At 38.5% G+C, this 19,604-nt stretch overlaps 1 protein-coding gene across 3 annotated transcripts in view; it reads right to left on the bottom strand.

Annotated features, from left to right (window-relative positions):
- ASH1L (ASH1 like histone lysine methyltransferase) overlaps positions 1–19,604 on the bottom strand; it is a 201,291-nt gene that overhangs the window by 6,427 nt on the left and 175,260 nt on the right. For all 3 annotated transcript variants that reach the window (XM_081494190.1, XM_081494192.1, XM_081494189.1), the window contains 12 exons: positions 16,853–16,961; positions 16,267–16,431; positions 16,010–16,104; positions 14,216–14,373; positions 8,787–8,939; positions 6,702–6,756; positions 6,487–6,619; positions 5,056–5,304; positions 3,991–4,077; positions 2,637–2,727; positions 2,013–2,151; positions 1,730–1,902 (listed from right to left, as the gene is read on the bottom strand). In XM_081494190.1, the coding sequence (XP_081350316.1) occupies positions 1,730–1,902; positions 2,013–2,151; positions 2,637–2,727; positions 3,991–4,077; positions 5,056–5,304; positions 6,487–6,619; positions 6,702–6,756; positions 8,787–8,939; positions 14,216–14,373; positions 16,010–16,104; positions 16,267–16,431; positions 16,853–16,961 (1,607 nt within the window). The remainder of the gene's footprint in view (positions 1–1,729; positions 1,903–2,012; positions 2,152–2,636; positions 2,728–3,990; positions 4,078–5,055; positions 5,305–6,486; positions 6,620–6,701; positions 6,757–8,786; positions 8,940–14,215; positions 14,374–16,009; positions 16,105–16,266; positions 16,432–16,852; positions 16,962–19,604) is intronic.

Below are 19,604 nucleotides of genomic sequence, written 5' to 3'. Positions count from 1 at the left end.
CAAAACTCTCTAAAATAGATACTAATCCCTATTTTCAGTAGGTTAAATAACTTGCCCAAGGGCACACAGGTAAAAACTGTTGGAACTGGAATCTGAAATTAGATTGATTCTACTGTTAGCCACAAACCTTATGAAACTGTTGTGCTTTTTTTGTTCGTTTAATGTAGAGAGTTGATGATGGCCATAAGGATTTTGGAACTGGGGGGAAAGAGTATTAGGGTGGGTGCAAAAGTAACTGCAGTTTTTGCATTGTTGAACTTTGCTGTTTGATACTGAAATACATTCTGAAATGTGGTTATGTTATACATCATTTTAATTCACATTTCTTGCTTTATGTGTTTTTTTGGCTAATCACATTACTTGTTGTTTATATTTATTTTACACTAGTGAAATGATGTTAGACAAAAAAGGAAATTTAAGTGATTTTCTTATTCAAATTCAAAATGGGTCATAAAACAGTGGAGACAACTTACAACATCAACAACACATTTGGCCCAGGAATTGCTAACAAATGTACAGTGCAGTGGTGGTTCAGAAGTTTTGCAAAGGAAATGAGAGCTTTGAAGATGAGGAACACGGTGGCAAGCCATTGGAAATTGACAACAACCAAGTGAGAGGAATCATCGAAGCTGATCCTCTTAGAACTACATGAGAAGCTGTCAAAGAACTCAACGTCGACCATTCTATGGTTGTTGGGCATTTGAAGCAAATTGGAAAGGTTAAAAAGCTGGATGAGTGGGTGCCTCATAAGCTCACTGGAAATCAAAACAATTGTTGTTTTGGAGTGTTGTCTTTTCTTATTCTGTGCAACAACAAAACATTTCTCTATCAGATTATGATGCTGTGATGAAAAGTGGATTTTATATGACAACTGGAGAGGAACAGCTAAGTGGCTGGATCAAGAAAAAGCTCCAAAGCACTTCCCAAAGCCAAACTTGCACCAAAATAAGGTCACAGTCACTTGTCTGGTGGTCTGCTGCTGGTCTGATCCACTACAGCCTTCTGAACCCTGGTGAAACCATTACATCTGAGAAGTATGCTCAGCAAATTGATAAGATGCACTGAAAACTGCAATGCCTGAAGCTACCATTGGTCAACAGAAAGGGCCTAATTCTCCACAGTGTCGGGACTGCACATTGCACAGCCAAGGCTTCAAAAGTTGAACAAACTGGGCTATGAAGCTTTGCCTCATCCACCATATTCACCTGACCTCTTGCTGATCAACTATACTTCTTTGAGCATCTCAACAATTTTTTGCAGGGAAAATGCTTCTACAACCAGCAAGAGGCGGAAAATGCTTTCTAAGAGTTTGCTGAATCCTGAAGCATGGGTTTTTATGCTATAGGAATAAACAAACTTACTTCTTATTGGCAAAAATGTGTTGTTTGTTATGGTTCCTATTTTGTGAACCTAGTTATAATGATTTAAAAGTCACAGTCTGAAACCACAATTATGTTTGCACCACCCTAATAACTTATCTTCCCACAAGTATTAATAGAGTGCTAAATACACACTATGAAAAAAATGAATTAAATTAAAAGGAGAATTAACATTTATTGAGTACCAAGCACTAGGTAAAAGAGAGAAAAAATTTTATATAGCTCTCTGAAGCTTCAAAGCCAGCATGGACAATCTTTTATCAGAGAGAGACTATATGGATGGAGTGGGCAGCAGTAGATCAATGAATGGCAGCCAAGAGGTCATTTTTTAGGTAGTGCAAATCACTTACCTTTACAGTATGTATAAAGATCCAGTACACAGCAGGTCCCCACTACAGCCTCCAAGGGAATGATCTCATAAAGTGGCACGCGAAATAGTTCATTGTGGTAAAACCGACGGGATGGAGAGTGGTGGGTTTCGTGGGGACGAAAATAATGGTGACCAAAGGCAAACCGTTCCTCTCTTTAAAAAAAAAAAAAGGGAGAAGTTTAATTATCAAGATTGTAGTGAATATCCAGCACTGCTCGAGTAGGGTACAGCTTGAAGAAAAGACATAGGACCGCAACACATACTTCTCATTTTTCCAAAGCTTCTCAATGCGGAATATGTCAAGTTTATCCCGATTAATGTGAGATAACAGTCGATAGGACTGACGGACAGGGTGGCCATCAGGGGTGCGCCGACTATCCCGCATCAGATATACACAGTCACCTAGGAAGGCACAGAACACAGGAGAAGGTTAAAATGATTCCTGTATAAATTACATTAGGTATTCACTAGTGTGACCCAAGGTCTACATACAAATAACTTAAAATCTAAAACAACAAATACGTAACTACAACCAGCAGTCTAATGGTGATGATAATCAATTCGAGACCATGAGAAGGACGCGCGGGAGGTCTTCTACCTCTTGGAATGCTATATGTCTTTCCCAGTCCTAAAACTAGCTTTGTAACACTCTGGTCTCTCCAATTTATTTTTAGCATAATGTTTTTCAGTTTGTAAAACACAACCTTAAATATTATTTGGTGGAGATAAATGTATGTAAGCCTAAGTAACTTGAGGATATAAAAAAACCTATATTCTATTGCTGTTAAAGGTCATAAGGAGACAAGGACTATTATGCAGACAGCAGATACTCCCTACTGTTCAGAAAGGTCAGCTTTGGCAAGTAGAGTCAGCTTCTGTGTATGCACCTTGACGAAGCAGCAGGTCATCTCGGAGCAAACAGATGAAGTAGACACAACCAGGTTGCGTGTAGTGGGGCCGAGGGATCATGGGTACCTCCTGGTAAGAGCAGAAAGCCAAGAGATAAGGGCTGTGACTACTATTTCCAGCCTCTCTATTCAAGAGAAAAAGAACTAAAACCTAGAATCTCCAACCAATTAAGACTTAGTGCTTAGTCATTTCAATACAGCACAGGTATTAAAAAAGGTGGTTGCAATCAAGAGTTTTTAAACTTGAAAAAGTGAACATAGAAGACAAACTTGACAGATTAAATATCCCAAACTATACCCTATGGAGCATTAATTCTGCAGTTGCTCTGTGCCGTCTAAAGGGCATCTGAAAATGTGTGAAAGGGGACTTTGTCACAATGACTGGAGGAAGCTATACTAGGACTTAGTGCCCAAGGGCCAAGAAAGCCTAACATTCTGCAATGTAAACCTCACAACATTGAAGAGTGGTCCACTCAAAATGACAACAGTACCACTGTTAAGAAATATAGCCTAAATATGTCCTTTTATAGAAGATCACACATATAAATATGGCAGAGCAAAGAAAAAAACCCATTTAATAACTGGGCAAGTTACCCAACCTACCAACTCTCTTAAAAAATGGGCTTAAGGACTTCCCTGGTGGTCCAGTGGTTAAGAATCCTCCTGCCAATGCAGGGGACATGGGTTTGTTCCCTGCTCCGGGAAGATTCCACATGCTGTGGAACTAAGCCTGAGCTCTACAACTGTTTAGCCTGCACTCTAGAGCCAGAAAGCTGCAACCACTGAAGCCCATATGCCCTAGAGCCAGTGCTCTTCAACAAAAGAAGCTACTGCAATGAGAAGTCTGTACACCTCAATGAAAGAGGATCCCCCGCTTGCTGCAACTAGAGAAAGCCCGTATGTAGCAACAATGACCCAGCATGGCCAAAACAAAACAAAACAAAACCTGGGGCTAAGACTAACTTTTTGCTGACTCCGAGTCCAGAGCTCTTTTCCTTAAACACTGCTTAATATAAGTGATATTTAGAGTACACAAGTTCTAAACTTTGTAAGCTACTTCTTTTACGGATAGTAGACAGTGTTTATAAAAACCATGGTTTTTATATAGATTTTCTTCCATAGATTTCTAAGTATTCTTCCTTTTGTCCCACTCCTCAGAAAAGGAAGGGCAGAATTATTACCCTCAATGTAGTGTAAGAAATTGTAAGAAACAGGCCTAGAGAGGCTGAATAACTTATCAAAGGAAATTCAGTGCATTAGGAGCAGGGCAGATAAAATACCATGTGCCACATCTCCTACTTTTAGATTAGAGTATTATCAGAAGGCAACTTACTCTGTCCACAGGCCTTGGGTCACACTGCTCACAAAGGTAGTGCTCCACATCTGAGTTCACGCCCATACAGTCACAGTGCTGCCACACCTGCAGAAAAAGAAAGAAGTCTGTGTATATGTAGGGAGTTAGACACACTGAGAGAAGTCTTACGGACTAAGAATAAAAAAAATCTGTGGGAGTTCCCTGGCAGTCCAGTGGTTAGGAGTCGGCACTTTCACTGTCATGGCCTGGGTTCAATCCCTGGTTGGGGAACTAAGATCTTGCAAGCTGAAGCAAAACAAAAAACAAAGAAAAGCAACATGACAGGGTAAAGTAAAACAGGAACTAAGGGTTAAGGAGGTAAGTAAGAAATTAGAGATAAATGGTAAAGTAGGAGGAAAGAAGAATGAGGACTTATCTGAACATAAGTATATAGACTGTTTATAATACATGGATCTGGGCAAACAAAATAAGGAGATGGATAGAGAACAGAAGGATGAATGAATACAGTGCCAAGCTATTACTTACAAAGTAATATGCATCAACAATACGGCCACTGTGGAAGGCTTTACAGTTACAAAATGTTTTTACTTATCCTTATCTAATTATATTCTCCAGACAATCCTATGTGTTACTCATAGTTCCATTTTACATAAGGTAATGAGTTCAGATGTATCAAATGGGGATACAAGGGCTCAAATCCAGGCCTTGACTCCTTCATCAGGAGCTCTATATATTGAATTCCATCTACATTAATGCTATATTGAGTGTAGTACCCCTAGTGTTTTTCAGGTAAAGGACTACCTTAAATATTATCATTCTTCTTGATTCAGATTACATCAGAAGTGTGCAGTAGAAAGTAGGCACAAAGAACAGGAGGTAGAAAAAAGAAGGGGAGGAAAAAATGAAAGAGAGAGATAAAAAAGGAGAAGGACAATATGGTGAACAGTAAGGGATAACAGAAACTGAGGCAAAGTTAAAGTTCACAGTCTGTCAAGCAAAGTCAAAAGAGGCAGGGGCTAATGCTTTGAATATAGTCACCACACTCATCAGGACTAGGCCTCTGCTTCACCTCTTGACCCTCACCATGCACTTGTCACACTGGATCATGAGGCCTTCATCCTTGTAGAGGCCACAGATACAGCGGATAACATCATCGTCCTTCTCATGCCCATTCTCCTTCTCAGAGACTGAGGTCTCACTGCTGTCTGCCTCACTTGCTGTCTCTCCCACAATCTCATCAATTTGGGCTGATGCCTCATGCCGGGCATTGTAATAGGCCTTTCGTAGGCGGCAAACATCTCTTCCAACTGGGGATTTACGCCCGTAGTACTTCTGAAGAAAGCAGGAGAAAGAAATCATGTTTGGCTTAAAAATAAACCTGAAGAGGTGGCAGGATTTTCTTTATCTTCCCATTTGGTTAATACATTTTTAATACCATCAAATATAGGTGCCAGACAACTGAAAACAACTTAAATTCAACTAAAATGAATTAAAATTAGAATCTGCATGATAATTTTCCCATTTGCTCTATTGCTCTGTCATTCAACTCCTGTCACAGACCTTACTGTCCACAAGGATCAAAAACACAGAGACCATGGGACATGATTAAGTACCACAAGAATAACGTGGAGAATCTCTCCATTTACCTTTGTCTTATAGATACTAGGGACATGAAGCTACAAGTCTAAATATATTTGGAAGCTGGGTTAAGGAGAAAGCATGTCACAGTTCAAGACTGCTCCAATTCTTCTTCCATCTGTCTGTTTTCTCTCATTTCTTGTCTTCAGTCTCAATTCCTCTGTCATCTAGTAGTCTCTTTTGACCTTCAAACACCTCTCTCCAAGGTATTTCAAAATCACTGAATAATATCCTCTATGTATCATAGAATATTCTACATCTTCTTCTTTATATCAATTCAAGCCCACCCCTCCTCCAATGAGCTTCACCTATTCTACAATATACTAACATACTATATACAGATTCATCCTTAAGATATCTATTTATTTGCCTATACATGTTTCTGTGTATTTCACATATACTTATTGAGTAGAGTCTACAGATACGACTTAAATGTAGCAAAATGTCTATTACATAAATGTAAAGGTTCAATATGAAACTAAGTTTTTACAAAAATTGTTTTGGGAGTATGATTTAACCTTTCATTCTAATATTATTGTCTCCATTTATTATATCTCCAATATTTAGAAAACTATAACCCTATGGCAACCCACTCCAGTATTCTTGCCTAGAGAATCCCATGAACAGAGGAGTCTGGTGGGCTACAGTTCATGGGGTTACAAAGAGTCAGACAAGACTGAAGTGACTTAGCAGGCACACAGCAAGGCACTTCAAGTAAGCAGAATTTACCCTAAGGGTATGCGATAAAAATTGTTGCCAATTCTTAATCAGAAATATGAAGGATGCTAGGAGAAGAGGGTAAAAATCTTAAACTTCTAGAATAGATCTCTTCAGAACAAACTTCTTAAATCTGTGTTTGAAGTCAGTGAAAAATACCTCTGCATTCCGAAAGACCTTGAGCATGTCAGCATCAAAAGCCTCCACTGTCTTATAATAACCAATGAGGATCTGCTTCTCTATGGTGGAAAGATCTAGGGGATCAGAGATCTTCTCATAATAATCAGCATTCCTGGAACATAAAGCCAGGGTGTCAATCTGGTACACTTAGGACTTTTCTAAAACTCAGATGATTCCCACATATGTGAACTTACTTTTTCTTTGGGGGTAGGTTCAAAAGTGGTGCTGCCAGTGATTGTCGGGAAGAATCTGCAAAAAAATGCAAGGTTTAGTAGATGGACTGACTCTACAGGGAGGCAAGTATTAACTCCTAACTGAAAAAGTAGAATCCCCAAAATTTAAAGTTAGGGGGAAAAAAAAAATCTAAGGTTTTTTCTTTTTTGAGATCAGTGAAAAATGAGAAGACTTTTCAGAAATGTGGGTAGTTAAAGGCAGAGTTCAGAAGACACATTCAGGATTACCTGAAATATGAACGATACAGTGTGTGTGTGTGTGTATCTGTATGTGTGTGTGTGTATATATATATATACTTGAAATGTAAAACAGCGTTATCTGGGTAATGAAAATTTTCCAAGAAAAATGAGATATGGGAACTTAACTCGGCAGCTAGGATACTTAAGGCAAATTCCTACTTAACTACATTCAAAAAATGTTTTCCAGTTCTTACTATTTGCCCAGAGTTAACAGTACTCTGTTGGTTTGGATTCAACTAGATTCCAGATAATGAATAATTCAGTACTGTAAATATTTTCTGGAATCCATCTTCCTGCAACAGTTGGTCTGTATTACAAAAATAAAGTTCACGTTGTGGGGCTGCTTCTCACTTGCTTTCTTACTTTCTAATAACTCACTACACAGAGAGAAAAAGCCTATTGTTTCATGCCTAGAATATAATGGCATACAGATACATCTACTGTAATTTCATATTAGATCAGATAGGGCTGGTTGAGAACACAGAGTGTGTTCTTTAGGGAGTGTAAAGGGAACAGGTGTCACAAAACTTTACATATTAGGATAGGTTGATCTGCCCTTTCCTCTATGCTGAGGTTAACAAATGGCAAAAAACCACTAAAATATGAAGATAAATAGCAGACAGAGAAAGAAAACCAAATTCCTCAGAATTTAGAGAAAGGAAGGAAGCAAAAGTTGATGGCTGATTTTAACAATGACAACAACAACAAAAGACTCAGAGATATAGAGAACAAATTAGTGATTACCAGTAGGGAGAGGGAATGGGGGAGGGGTAATATAGGGGTAGCAGATTAAGACATACAAAATATTATGTATAAAGTAAGCAACAAGGATATATTGTATAACACAAGAATATAGCCAATATTCTATAACTATAAATGAAGTATAACCTTTAAAAATTATAAATCTCTATACTGTACACCTATAACTTACATAATATTGTACATCAATTATACTTCAATTATTAAAAAAAACAGAAAAAAGCTGAAGGCAAAAGCAGCAATTATTTGTTAAAATTTCTCATTTTAAATATCTACAAATTTCATAGTTAGAAAAAGTCATGTGCATTACCAAACTATGGACCTAAATTGAAAAACTCTCCCCTTCTCCACCCTCACCCCTAACACAAATCCAAGAGATGTATCTTAGAAAAGGAAAAGAGTAGGGTAAATGTTTGCATGAAAATGCTTCAAAAGTAATTTACTTGTAACTTTATATCCTTTTCCTTAATGTAGAAAGGGCCTGTGAACCCTCCAAAATATATGCAAAATTAGGTATATAATATTTTTCTGGGATACGAGTCCACAACTTTATTCTCAAAGATATCTGTAAATCATTTGATTGACAGATAAGAACCACCGATGTCATACATTTTTAATACCTTTTTCTTAAATTGCTAATTCACTGCCTCATTCAGGAAAATTATATGCAAGACAAAGACCTACTTCTATCCTACAGCTAAAATGTGTGATTTTTAAATATAGTGCTTAACTATGATAGTGAAGTGAAGTCGCTCAGTCGTGTCTGACTCTTTGCGACCCCATGGACTGTAGCCTACCAGGCTCCTCAGTCCATGATAATATTCCAATAAATACAAAAAATTAATCTAAACAGCCAATGATCCAGAGACAACAATCCCTGAAGACTGTATAATTAGTCCTATAATTCTATACTCTGACAAAGGAAGAACTAAGTAAACCATATAAAACCACAGTCCTAAATTGTCATGCGTTCCTGGTCTTGGATATCTCAGGTGAACAAAGTGATATAATTTTTTTAAAAAGCTAAGGAGAAAGAATTTGGGGTACCTTTATAAGAGATTATGCCATCACAGATCTCTTTGAAGATCTGGGCTAGGCGAGCTGCCCGAGCTACTTCAATGTTTTCCTCTGCTGCTGCCAACCGTCTTGTTCGAACAGATCGAGCAGTCTGCAGGGCAGAGAACTGGGTCATGAAGACATCTGGAAGGATAGAGTAAAAATTAGTTTCAGGAAAAGAGGAGTTCTATGTGGCTTTCTCTTCTGTAATGGATTTCTGCTATTTTCTCTATTCTTCTTGAAGTGACTAAGCAGATTAGTGGATATGGAGTTCTTTCTCTCCTCCTCAAAGAAAAGTAAGAAAACACTGGGGTTTACTAGAGAGACAAATCCTACAATTTAGAGGGACCTTACTAATGGCCAGATGCAACAGAGTATAGTAGTTCCAAGTCTGAGTTTCAGATATGTGTGTCTGTTTTTGAATTCTGGTCTCACTACTTACTAACTGTCTGATTTGGGGAAAGATACTTAAACTCTGTGTCTTAGCTTCTCAACTATAAAATGTGAATAGTGGTAGTACAGGCATTTCAGAGATATTGCAGATTTGGTTACAGAACACTACAATAATGTGAATACTGCAATAAAGAGAGTCACACAGAGATTTTGGTTTCCCAATGCATGTGAAAAAAATCTTTACCATAAGTATATTATGGTAATATATACTGTAATCTATTAAGTGTACAATAGCATTATGTCTAAAAAACCAACATATATACCTTAACTAAAAAATACTTTATTGCCAAAAAATGCTAAACATTATCTGAGTCTTCAGCAAGTTATAATCTTTTTAATGGTGGAGGTTCTTGACTTGATATTGATAGCTGCTGACTGATCAGGGTGGTAGCTACTGAAGGATGGGGTGGCTGAGGCAATTTCTGAAGACAAGACAGCAATGCAGTTTGCCACATCTTTGACTCTTTCTTTTATAAATGATTTCTCTGCAGCATGCAATACACTTTTTTCTTCATGCAATGCTCTTGGAGAACAATTTATCCATAGAACTTACTTCAAAATTGGAGTCAACCTTTTCAAACCCTGTTGCTGACCCTGCCTCAGTAACTAAGTTTATGTAATATTCTAAATCCTTTGTGCCATTTCAGAAAAATCTTCACAGCATCTTCACCAGGAGTAGATTCCATCTCAAGAAGTTACTTTCTTTTCTCATCCATAAGAAGGAACTCCTCATCCATGAAAATTTTACCACAATATTGCAGCAGTTCAGTCACACTTTCAGGTCCCTCTTCTAATTCTAGTTCTCTTGCTGTTTCTACCACAGCTGCAGTTTACTTCTTACACTGAAGTCTTGATCCCCTCAAAATCATCCATGAGGTTTGGACATGCTTTCAAACTCCTATTAATGTTGATATTTTGACCTCCTCCTGTGAACCATGAATATTCTTAATGGGCTCTGGAATCTTTTCCAGGTTTTCAATTTTCTTTGCCCAGATCCATCAGAGGTTCAATATCCGTGCAGCTGTAGCCTTATGAAATGTACTTCTTAGATGATAAAACTTGAATATGGAAATTACTCCTCAATCCACAGGTTGTAGAGTGGATGTTGCACTAGCAGGCGTGAAAACAGTATTAATCTCACTGCACACCTCCATCAGAGCTCTTGGGTGACCAGGTACACTGTCAATGAGCAGTGGTATTTTGAAAGGAAATAATTTTTCTTGAGTAGTAGGTCTCAACTGAGGGCTTAAAGTATTCAGTAAACCACTCTGTAACAGATGTGCTATTGTCTAGATTCTGTTGTGGCTCAGCTGGTAAAGAATCCACCTGCAATGTGGGAGACCTGGGTTTGATCCCTGGGTTGGGAAGATCCCCTGGAGAAAGGAAAGGCTAGCCACTCCAGTATTCTGGCCTGGAGAATTCCATGGACTATAGTCTGTGGGGTTGCAAAGAGTTGGATACGACTAAGCGACTTTCCAGAGAAGGCAATGGCACCCCACTCCAGTACTCGTGCCTGGAAAATCCCATGGATGGAGGAGCCTGGTAGGCTGCAGTCCATGGGGTCGCTAAGAGTCGGATACGACTGAGTGACTTCACTTTCACTTTTCCCTTTCATGCATTGGAGAAGGAAATGGCAACCCACTCCAGTGTTCTTGCCTGGAGAATCCCAGGGACGGGGGAGCCTGGTGGGCTGCCGTCTATGGGGTCGCACAGAGTTGGACACGACCGAAGCGACCTAGCAGCAGTAGCAGCAAGCGACTTTCACATCATTTCTTTAAAACAGCAGAGGCAAAGCAGGTAGCATCTTTCAGTATTAGGCTATTTCACCTACACAGAAAATCTGTTGTTTAGTGTAGCCACCTTCATTAACGATCTTAGCCATATCCTCTGGATAACTTTCTGTAGCTTCTACATCAGAACTGGCTGCTTCACCTTGTACTTAGATGTTACAGACAGTTTTTCCTTAAACCTCATGAACTAACCTCTGCTAGCTTCAGTCTTTTCTTCTGCAGCTTCATCACATCTCTAGGCCTTCATAGAACTGACGACAGTTCTGGATTAGGCTTTGGCTTAAGAGGATGTAGTGGCTGGTTTGACCTTCTACCCAGACCACTCACACTTTCTCCATATCAACAATTAGTTCAGTTCAGTTCAGTCGCTCAGTCGTGTCCGACTCTTTGTGACCCCATGAACCGCAGCACGCCAGGCCTCCCTGTCCATCACCAACTCCCGGAGTCTACCCAAACCCATGTCCATTGAGTCGGTGATGCCATCCGACCATCTCATCCTCTGTCGTCCCCTTCTCCTCCTGCCCTCAATCTTTCCCAGCATCAGGGTCTTTTCAAATGAGTCAGCTTTTCGCATCAAGTGGCCAAAGTATTGGAGTTTCAGCTTCAACATCAGTCCTTCCAATGAATACCCAGGACTGATCTCCTTTAGGATGGACTGGTTGGATCTCCTTGCTGTCCGAGGGACTCTCAAGAGTGTTCTCCAACACCACAGTTCCAAAGCATCAATTCTTCGGCACTCAGCTTTCTTTATAGTCAACTCTCACATCCATACACAACCACTGGAAAAACCATAGCCTTGACTACACAGACCTTTGTTGACAAAGTAATGTCTCTGCTTTTAATATGCTGTCTAGGTTGGTCATAACTTTCCTTCCAAGGAGTAAGCGTCTTTTAATTTCATGGCTGCAATCACCATCTGCAGTGATTTGGGAGCCCAGAAAAAGAAAGTCAGCCACTGTCTCCACTGTTTCCCCATCAATTTGCCATGAAATGATGGGACCGGATGCCATGATCTTAGTTTTCTGAATGATGAGCTTTAAGCCAACGTTTTCACTCTCCTCTTTCACTTTCATCAAGAGGCTCTTTAGTTCTTCTTCACTTTCTGCCATAAGGGAGGTGTCATGTGCATAGCTGAGGTTACTGATATTTCTCCCTGCAATCTTGATTCCAGCTTGTGCTTCCTCCAGCCCAGTGTTTCTCATGCACATAAGTTAAATAAGCAAGGTGACAATAAACAGCCTTGATATACTCCTTTTCCTATTTGGAACCAGTCTGTTGTTCCATGTCCAGTTCTAACTGTTGCTTCCTGACCTGCATACAGGTTTCTCAAAGAGGCAGGTTAGGTGGTCTGATATTCCCACCTCTTTGAGAATTTTCCACAGTTTATTGTGATCCACATAGTCAAAGGCTTTGGCATAGTCAATAAAGCAGAAATATCAACAATAGAGCATAAAATTCTGTAAAGCAATTATCCTTCAATAAAAAAATAAAAAGAAAATCCAAAAAAAAAACCAAACAAAAAAACCCCACAATAGGGCAGTTTAACTTTGTTATCATTTGTGTGTTCACTGGAGTGTCACTTTTAATTTCCTTCAAGAACTTTTCCTTCATATTTACAACTTGGCTAACTGTTTGGTGCAAGCAACCTAGCTTTTAGCATGTCTTGGCTTAGGCATGCCTTCTTCACTAAGCTTAATCATTTCCAGCTTTTTTTTTTAAATTTACAGCTTTTGATTTAAAGCGAGAGACATGCAACTCTTCCTTTCACTTGAACACTTAGGGCCCACTGCAGGGTTATTAGTTGGCCTAATTTCAATACTATTGTATCTTAGGTGTTAGGGAAGCCCAAAGATAGGGAGAGAGCCAGGAGATGGGGTGTGATTGGGTGGAGGGTAGCAGAGAATGGCTAGGCAGCTGGAGTAGTCAGAATACACACAACATTTATTAAGTTCATGGTTTGAGATGCCACCAAACCATTACAATAGTAACATCAATGATCACTAATCACAAATCACTGTAACAAATATTGGAAAAGTTTGAAATATTGTGCGGATACAAAGGGAGAGAATACTCTTAGAAAAATGGCACTGTAGACTGCTCCAAACAGGGTTGCCACAAAACTTTTAATTTGTAGAAAATCGTATCTGCAAAGTGCAGTAAAGTAAGCACAATGTCTGTACTTCCCTCGAGAGGTAATCTGTGTAGATTAAATGGAATAACCCTTTAATATGTTTTAGCTCAGTGCCTGACCTATAATAAATACTCAGGAAAGCTGTTATTTTCAGAAGACTTGAACTAATTGGAAAGTAAGTTCACAGAATTTATGCCAATCAAATCACCGAGAAGATGTAAGATTTTGGGCAAATTTCTAAATCGATCTAGTCCCCACTCAACATGTTGCCTCATACACCATGCAGACTGCTCCTACTTTTTTTTCCCTGGTATCTTGTGCTGCTTGCAGGATCTCAGTTCTCTGAAACTGGATTAAACCTGGGCCCTGGGAGTGAAAGCACCAAGTCCTAACCACTGGACCACCAAGGAATTCCTTGCTTCTTTTTGAGGGAAAGAAAGAGTAAATGAACAGTATGAGAGGAATTTCCTTGTGGTCCAGGAGTTGGGACTCTGTGCTTTCACTGAGGAAGGCATGAGGTTTGATCCCTGTTCAGTTGGGGAACTAAGATCCCTCAAGCCGAAGGATGGTGTGGGAAAAAAAAAAGAGCACGAGCTTTTAATATTTAATTTTCAGTTAGAAAGGATGCTTGCATATGTAAAATTTTCTGCTTAAGGTCTGTTCTGGATACCAGATCTGAACTCTGGAGTACTGGTACATTATTCCCTTGTGAAAGTCAGAGAAAGAAAATCTGAACATCTCTGTATAATGCTGATCTGAATGTGGAGGAAAACAAAGTATTGAAATCAACACTAATGTCATTTTCTCCTGCATTTGGCATCACTGTTTATCCTGTCTGCAAGTTATTTTCTAGGTAGGAAAGGATCCTAAACACAAAGGATCCTCTATATCTAGTAGTTATAAGACTATAGGTGATGTCTGGAAGGCTGGTGGAAGGGGGTTTCTTCCTATTCTTTAGAGTAGAGACGAAGAAGTTAAGTGCTGGGATGGATAAGTTATGGTGGACTGGTATGTGTAAACTAACAAGAATGTCTCCTGGTCCTTACCAGACTTGATGTTCCCATCATCTCGGCAGATGCCATTCCAACGGGTATATAATGATGCTGAATGAATGTTATCACTGGTGTGCTTTACTTCCTCCTGTTTCTGCCGAATCTTCTCCCAGTTTCGGACCAGGAACACATGATGCTTTAACACAAAGTTTCTATAAGGAAGGAAGAAAGGAGCTCCTTTATTCATCCATCCAAGGAACATTAACTACATGTTTACTCTATGTAAGCCACTGGTATGATGATATAAATGAATACTTATCAGTGAAATCAGCTATTTTAAAGAGAACTACATATGGAGAAACATTATTCAGTTTTGCATCTTGATTTTTTTCACACAGCACAAAACATTTCTCTATAATATTTACAAATATCTGACAAATACTACCTAAAAGTTGCAACAATTTTGGCAACTGAAGCATGTTGACTTGAAGGTACAGCTTTATGCAGTATTTGTAGAATTCTAAAGGAATCTGCCAAGATGAAGTACAGGCTTAGGGTCATCTGTAACAAGGAGAACTGGACTGTCAGATGTAGGTAAAGATATTTAAGATGGATATGCACTGGGCAAACCATGTTAGGTACAGTGCTACTGCATAGATCTCTAAACTTAAATGAGTTATATGCATCTTGATTAACCTACACAATTTTGATGATTCCATAATTTGATTTTCACTCTAACATACATGTAAACAGATGGGACCTTAAGTCTCAAACTATGGGCCTCAGTAAAGGGAGGTTAGACTAATTTTATAGTTCCTGACTTTAGCTGCACATTGAGATCACTTGGGGAGTTTTACAAACTATTGATACCTGGGTTCCACTTCTGAAAATTCTGATGTAAGTGGTTTGAAGTGTGGCCTGGGCATAAGGAGTTTTAAAAAGCTCCCTAAGCTGCTATGCAGCCAAAGAAGAGACCACTGGACTTCTCTCTTTTACTGAAATGTAAAATTTCTATGATTCAAAGTGAAATATGCTGAAAGGGGCTAAAATTATAGTAAAGTTATAGATAAGGATGAACTTGCTAAGATATTGGAATACATAGTCAAGGAAGATGCAGGAAATGTCCCAAGATAATTTGAAAAATAGGACATACATATTTATTTCTCTTATTTCAGACATGGACAAATATCTTAATATAGGGAAAAGTAAAGATGACTACTAAAGATCCTTTTTATTGCTCTGTTAATTTATCAACAAAACAGGGATTCTTAATCTCTTCTGTGCTGTACACTCCTTCGGCAGTCTGGTGAAGCACAAGTAATCTTCCTCTCAACAATGTTAACTAAAAGTCTTTAAAATTTTAAGTACTTTTTAGTATACAGGATTAAAAGGGAACTGAATAAACTGAGATACAGTTTGCAGAATATTAAACAAACACCCTGAAGTTGTGATATAGAAATGAACATTAATTTTTAACACAAGATCTAGTGGTGGGTTTAATAACCACAGTAATTTTAAGGTAGAATGAGTGTGAATGATATTTTCAGATATCTGTAACGCCTATAACATGATATGAAAGTGTAAACATTGGTGACAAACTCATAGAAACTGCAACTACTATACACACACACATATATCTTTTTCTTTGGCCTACAATCACATTTGAATAGAAAGTTAAATTTCAGTTAGAAATTAGTTCCTTCCTCCACCTAAGTTCACCCCTGAATGCTTGTTTAAAGTCTTCCTGCAAAAAACAAATGTCTCAACTATATACATGTTTAATAATTTTTAAACTGTCAAGCAAGTCACATAATTTAAAGAGCGGAGATAAGAAAATTTTCTTTTTACCTCTCCCGATTGGACATTGGCTTCATTTGTAATTGAGGGGTCAACCTTGTTGGAGTGTTGATGCTTTCACTGGGTTCCTCAGAGAGGTGGCCTCTCTAAAAAACAGATGGATTAGATTGCAGGAAAAACAAGATAAATCATAAATCACCTCAAAGAATATGAAAACCACTCTAAAGATGCCACCCTCTGGTACCTCCCTTATTTCATTAATTACCTATAGGCAGATATTTGGAGAAAACCATGAGATTATTATTTACCCTTTTCTTCAGCTTGTGCTTAGACTTCCTTTTCTCTTTTGACCGCCCAGACTTTTTATGTGTGGTCACTGGTTGGCTACTTTTGTTGCTGGTGAGTCCATTCATGCGTTGACTCTTGCCTCCAATGATTCCTCGACATTTCTCAAAGCCGCACTTACACAGTTGCTTTGAAGGGAAAAAGAATAACGCTTTCAGTCTGTAGTCTAATCTAAAAGTTTAAACAGAATGCCTGAGTATCTGGACACCCAGTAATAAGTTTGAATCAAATTTTCATACAGAGGAACATAACTCATTTTGAGTAGAATAAATATAAATGGTTTCCACTGTAGTAGAAAGGAAAGATTAAATTTTGGAAAAACTTCACAAGAAAAATTAAGAACTGACTGGAGGCAAAAATTGAGCAGTCTCTTCTACCGAGTTCTGAAAGAATAACTGTGACATATGTATCCTAGATAAGTGGAACAAAGAGTGAATCTTTTCCAATGTATTTCTTAGTGGCTACAAATCAGTAATGTTCACTGAAGGCTCATGTTATATAGAGTACTATTATAAAGTTCAAACTCCCTCTTGAATTTATCATTCTTACCTGTTTTTCAACATTGAAAGAATGAAAGTTGTAATCATAAGTGAGTTCAGTACCAGCTGGCATATCTTTAAGAGCGTATAGTCCAATCCGGTACACTCCATTAACAGACCTATAGAGAAAGGGACAAGAGTTAAAGGCAGAGATTCATAATACCATGCCTGAGAACCAGAAAGGTTGGTATACTGATTTCAGATTTGCCTGTTTCTATATCCAATCACTCAAGTTTCCTGGCCAGTCACTCCATCTTTAATCTCTCTTTTCTTCTATCCAGTCTGTATGATACTGACAGATTAATAGTCCTAAACCAGTTTTTTGGAAAACATGTTTACTGCTGTCAAAGGTCAAACATTTCTTGCTTAGTATTCAAAGTCCTTTTAACATAGAGCATTAGTTTATTTACTAAACAAATTACAATTATTTCCTATGGATTACCCATAAAAATCTTCTAGTTTCTACTGATCTCCACCTTTCTAACCTGTATGCAAGTGTCTCTTTTGTTCTATTTTACTTCCTTTATTAATAGGCTATCATGTACTGTTCTAGATGCTTTATAGAGTAACATATAATTTTAGCTAACATTTACTGAGTGCTTTTTCTCAAATTCTTTTGAGAATATGGATACGGAATATAGTTTCTTGTACTATACAGTAGGATTTTGCTGTTTATTTAATTATTTCTGGCTCTGCTGGGTTTTTGTTGCTGCACAGGCTTTTTTCTAGTTGTGGTAAGCAGGGGTTGTGGCGCGAGGGATTCTCATTGCAGTGGTGTATCTTATTGTGGAGCACGGGCTCTAGAGTGTGTGGGCTTTAGCAGTTGTGTCTCTCAGGCTTAGCTGCTCCATGGCAAGTGGGATCTTCCTGAATCAGAGATGAAAGCCGTACCTCCTACATTGGCAGGCAGATTCTTTACCAGTGAGCCACCAGGGAAGCCCTGTTTATCTATTTTGTATATAGCAGTTTATATCTGCAAATCCTTAAATCCTAATTTATCCTTCCCCATTCCTATCCCCTTTGAAAATTGTAAGATTCTCTATGCCTGCGGGTCTGTTTCTGTTTTATAAATAAGCTCATTTGTACATTTTAGATGTCACATACGAAAGTGAAGGTGTAAGTCGCTCAGTAGTGTTCAACTCTGCGACTCCATGGAGTGTAACCCACCAGGCTCCTCTGTCCACGGTATTCTCCAGACAAGAATACTAGAGTGGGTTGCCATTCCCTTCACCAGGGGATCTTCCTGACCCAGGGATCAAACTCGGGTCTCCTGCATTGCAGGCAGATTCTTTACCATCTAAGCCATCAGGGAAGCCCAGATCCCACATATAAGTGATATCATGTGGTATTCATCTTCCTCTGACTTACTTCACTTAGTATTATAATCTCTAAGTTCATCCATGTTGCTGCAAATGGTATTATTTCATTCTTTTTTATGTCTGAGTAGCGTGTACACACGTACACACACACACAGCATATATATACACACATCTTTATTCATTCATCTTTTAAAAAATGTATTATTATATTATTATTATTTTGAAGGATAATTGCTTTATAATATTGTGTTGGATTCTGCCATACATCAACATGAATCAGCCGTAGGTATACATATGTCCCCTCCCTCTTCAACCTCCCTCCCACCCCATCCCACACCTCTAGGTTGTTACAGCACTGGTTTGAGCTCCATGAGTCGTACAGCATATTCCCACTAGCTATCTATCTTACATATGGTGGTGTATATATTTCCATGCCACTTTCTCCATTCATCCTACCCTCTCCTTCCCCTGCTGGGTCCACAAACCTGTTGTCTGTACCTGTGTCTCCACTGCTGCCCTGCAAATTCCACTGATCTCTTGATGGACACTTAGATGGCTTCCATGTTTTAGTTACTGTAAATAATGCTGTTATGAACATTAAGGTACATAAATTTTTGAATTAAGTGTTTTCTCTAGGTATATGCCCAGGAGTGGGACTGCTGGATCATATGGCTACTCTACTTTTAGTTTATTAAGGAACCTCCATACTGCTTTCCATAGTGGCTGCATCAATTTACGTTTCTACCAACAGTATAAGAGGGTTTCCTTTTCACCTCACCCTCTCCAGCATTTGATACTGGTAGACCTTTTAATGATGGCCATTCTGACCAGTGTGAGGTGATACCTTGTTGTAGTTTTGATTTGCATTTCTTCAATAATTAGCAATGTTGAGCATCTTTTCAAATGCTTATTGGTCATCTGTACATCTTCTTTGGAGTAATGTCTATTTAGTTCTTCTGCCCAACTGATTTTTTTTTGGTTTGTAATTGAGTTATATGAGTTGTGTGTATATTTTGGAAATGAAGCCCTTGTTGGTTGCATCATTTGCAAATATTTTCTCTCAGTTCATAGGTTGTCTTTTCGTTTTGTTTATGGTTTCCTTTGCTGTGCTAGAGCTTGTAAGTTTGATTAGGTCCCATTTATTTATTTTTAGTCTATACTAGTGGTTGGGAAACTATGGAGGCAGACAAACTCCCCCCAGGTCTTTCTAAATTTTTATTGGCACACAGCCACATTCCAAGATTGCTAACCCTTGTTCCATACCGTAACATTTAAAATTTGACCCTATACTAAAATATATTGTATTAAAAACATGGGGAGAGGCATAACTTACACAGAATACAAAATTTTAAATGTATAGTTTGTTGAATGTTATATATCTCTACACTTGTGTAACCTCTTTCCCAGTCAGTACCCTCCCTCAAAGAACTGCCACCATTATAA

The sequence above is a fragment of the Giraffa tippelskirchi genome, chromosome 5 (assembly GCF_054371585.1).
Source record: "Giraffa tippelskirchi isolate mGirTip1 chromosome 5, T2T-mGirTip1v1.2.pri, whole genome shotgun sequence".
In the NCBI taxonomy this organism is placed as follows: domain Eukaryota; kingdom Metazoa; phylum Chordata; class Mammalia; order Artiodactyla; family Giraffidae; genus Giraffa; species Giraffa tippelskirchi.
The sequence above is the reverse complement of the archived record's forward strand: the minus strand, read 5'-3'. Positions and strand labels throughout refer to the sequence as shown.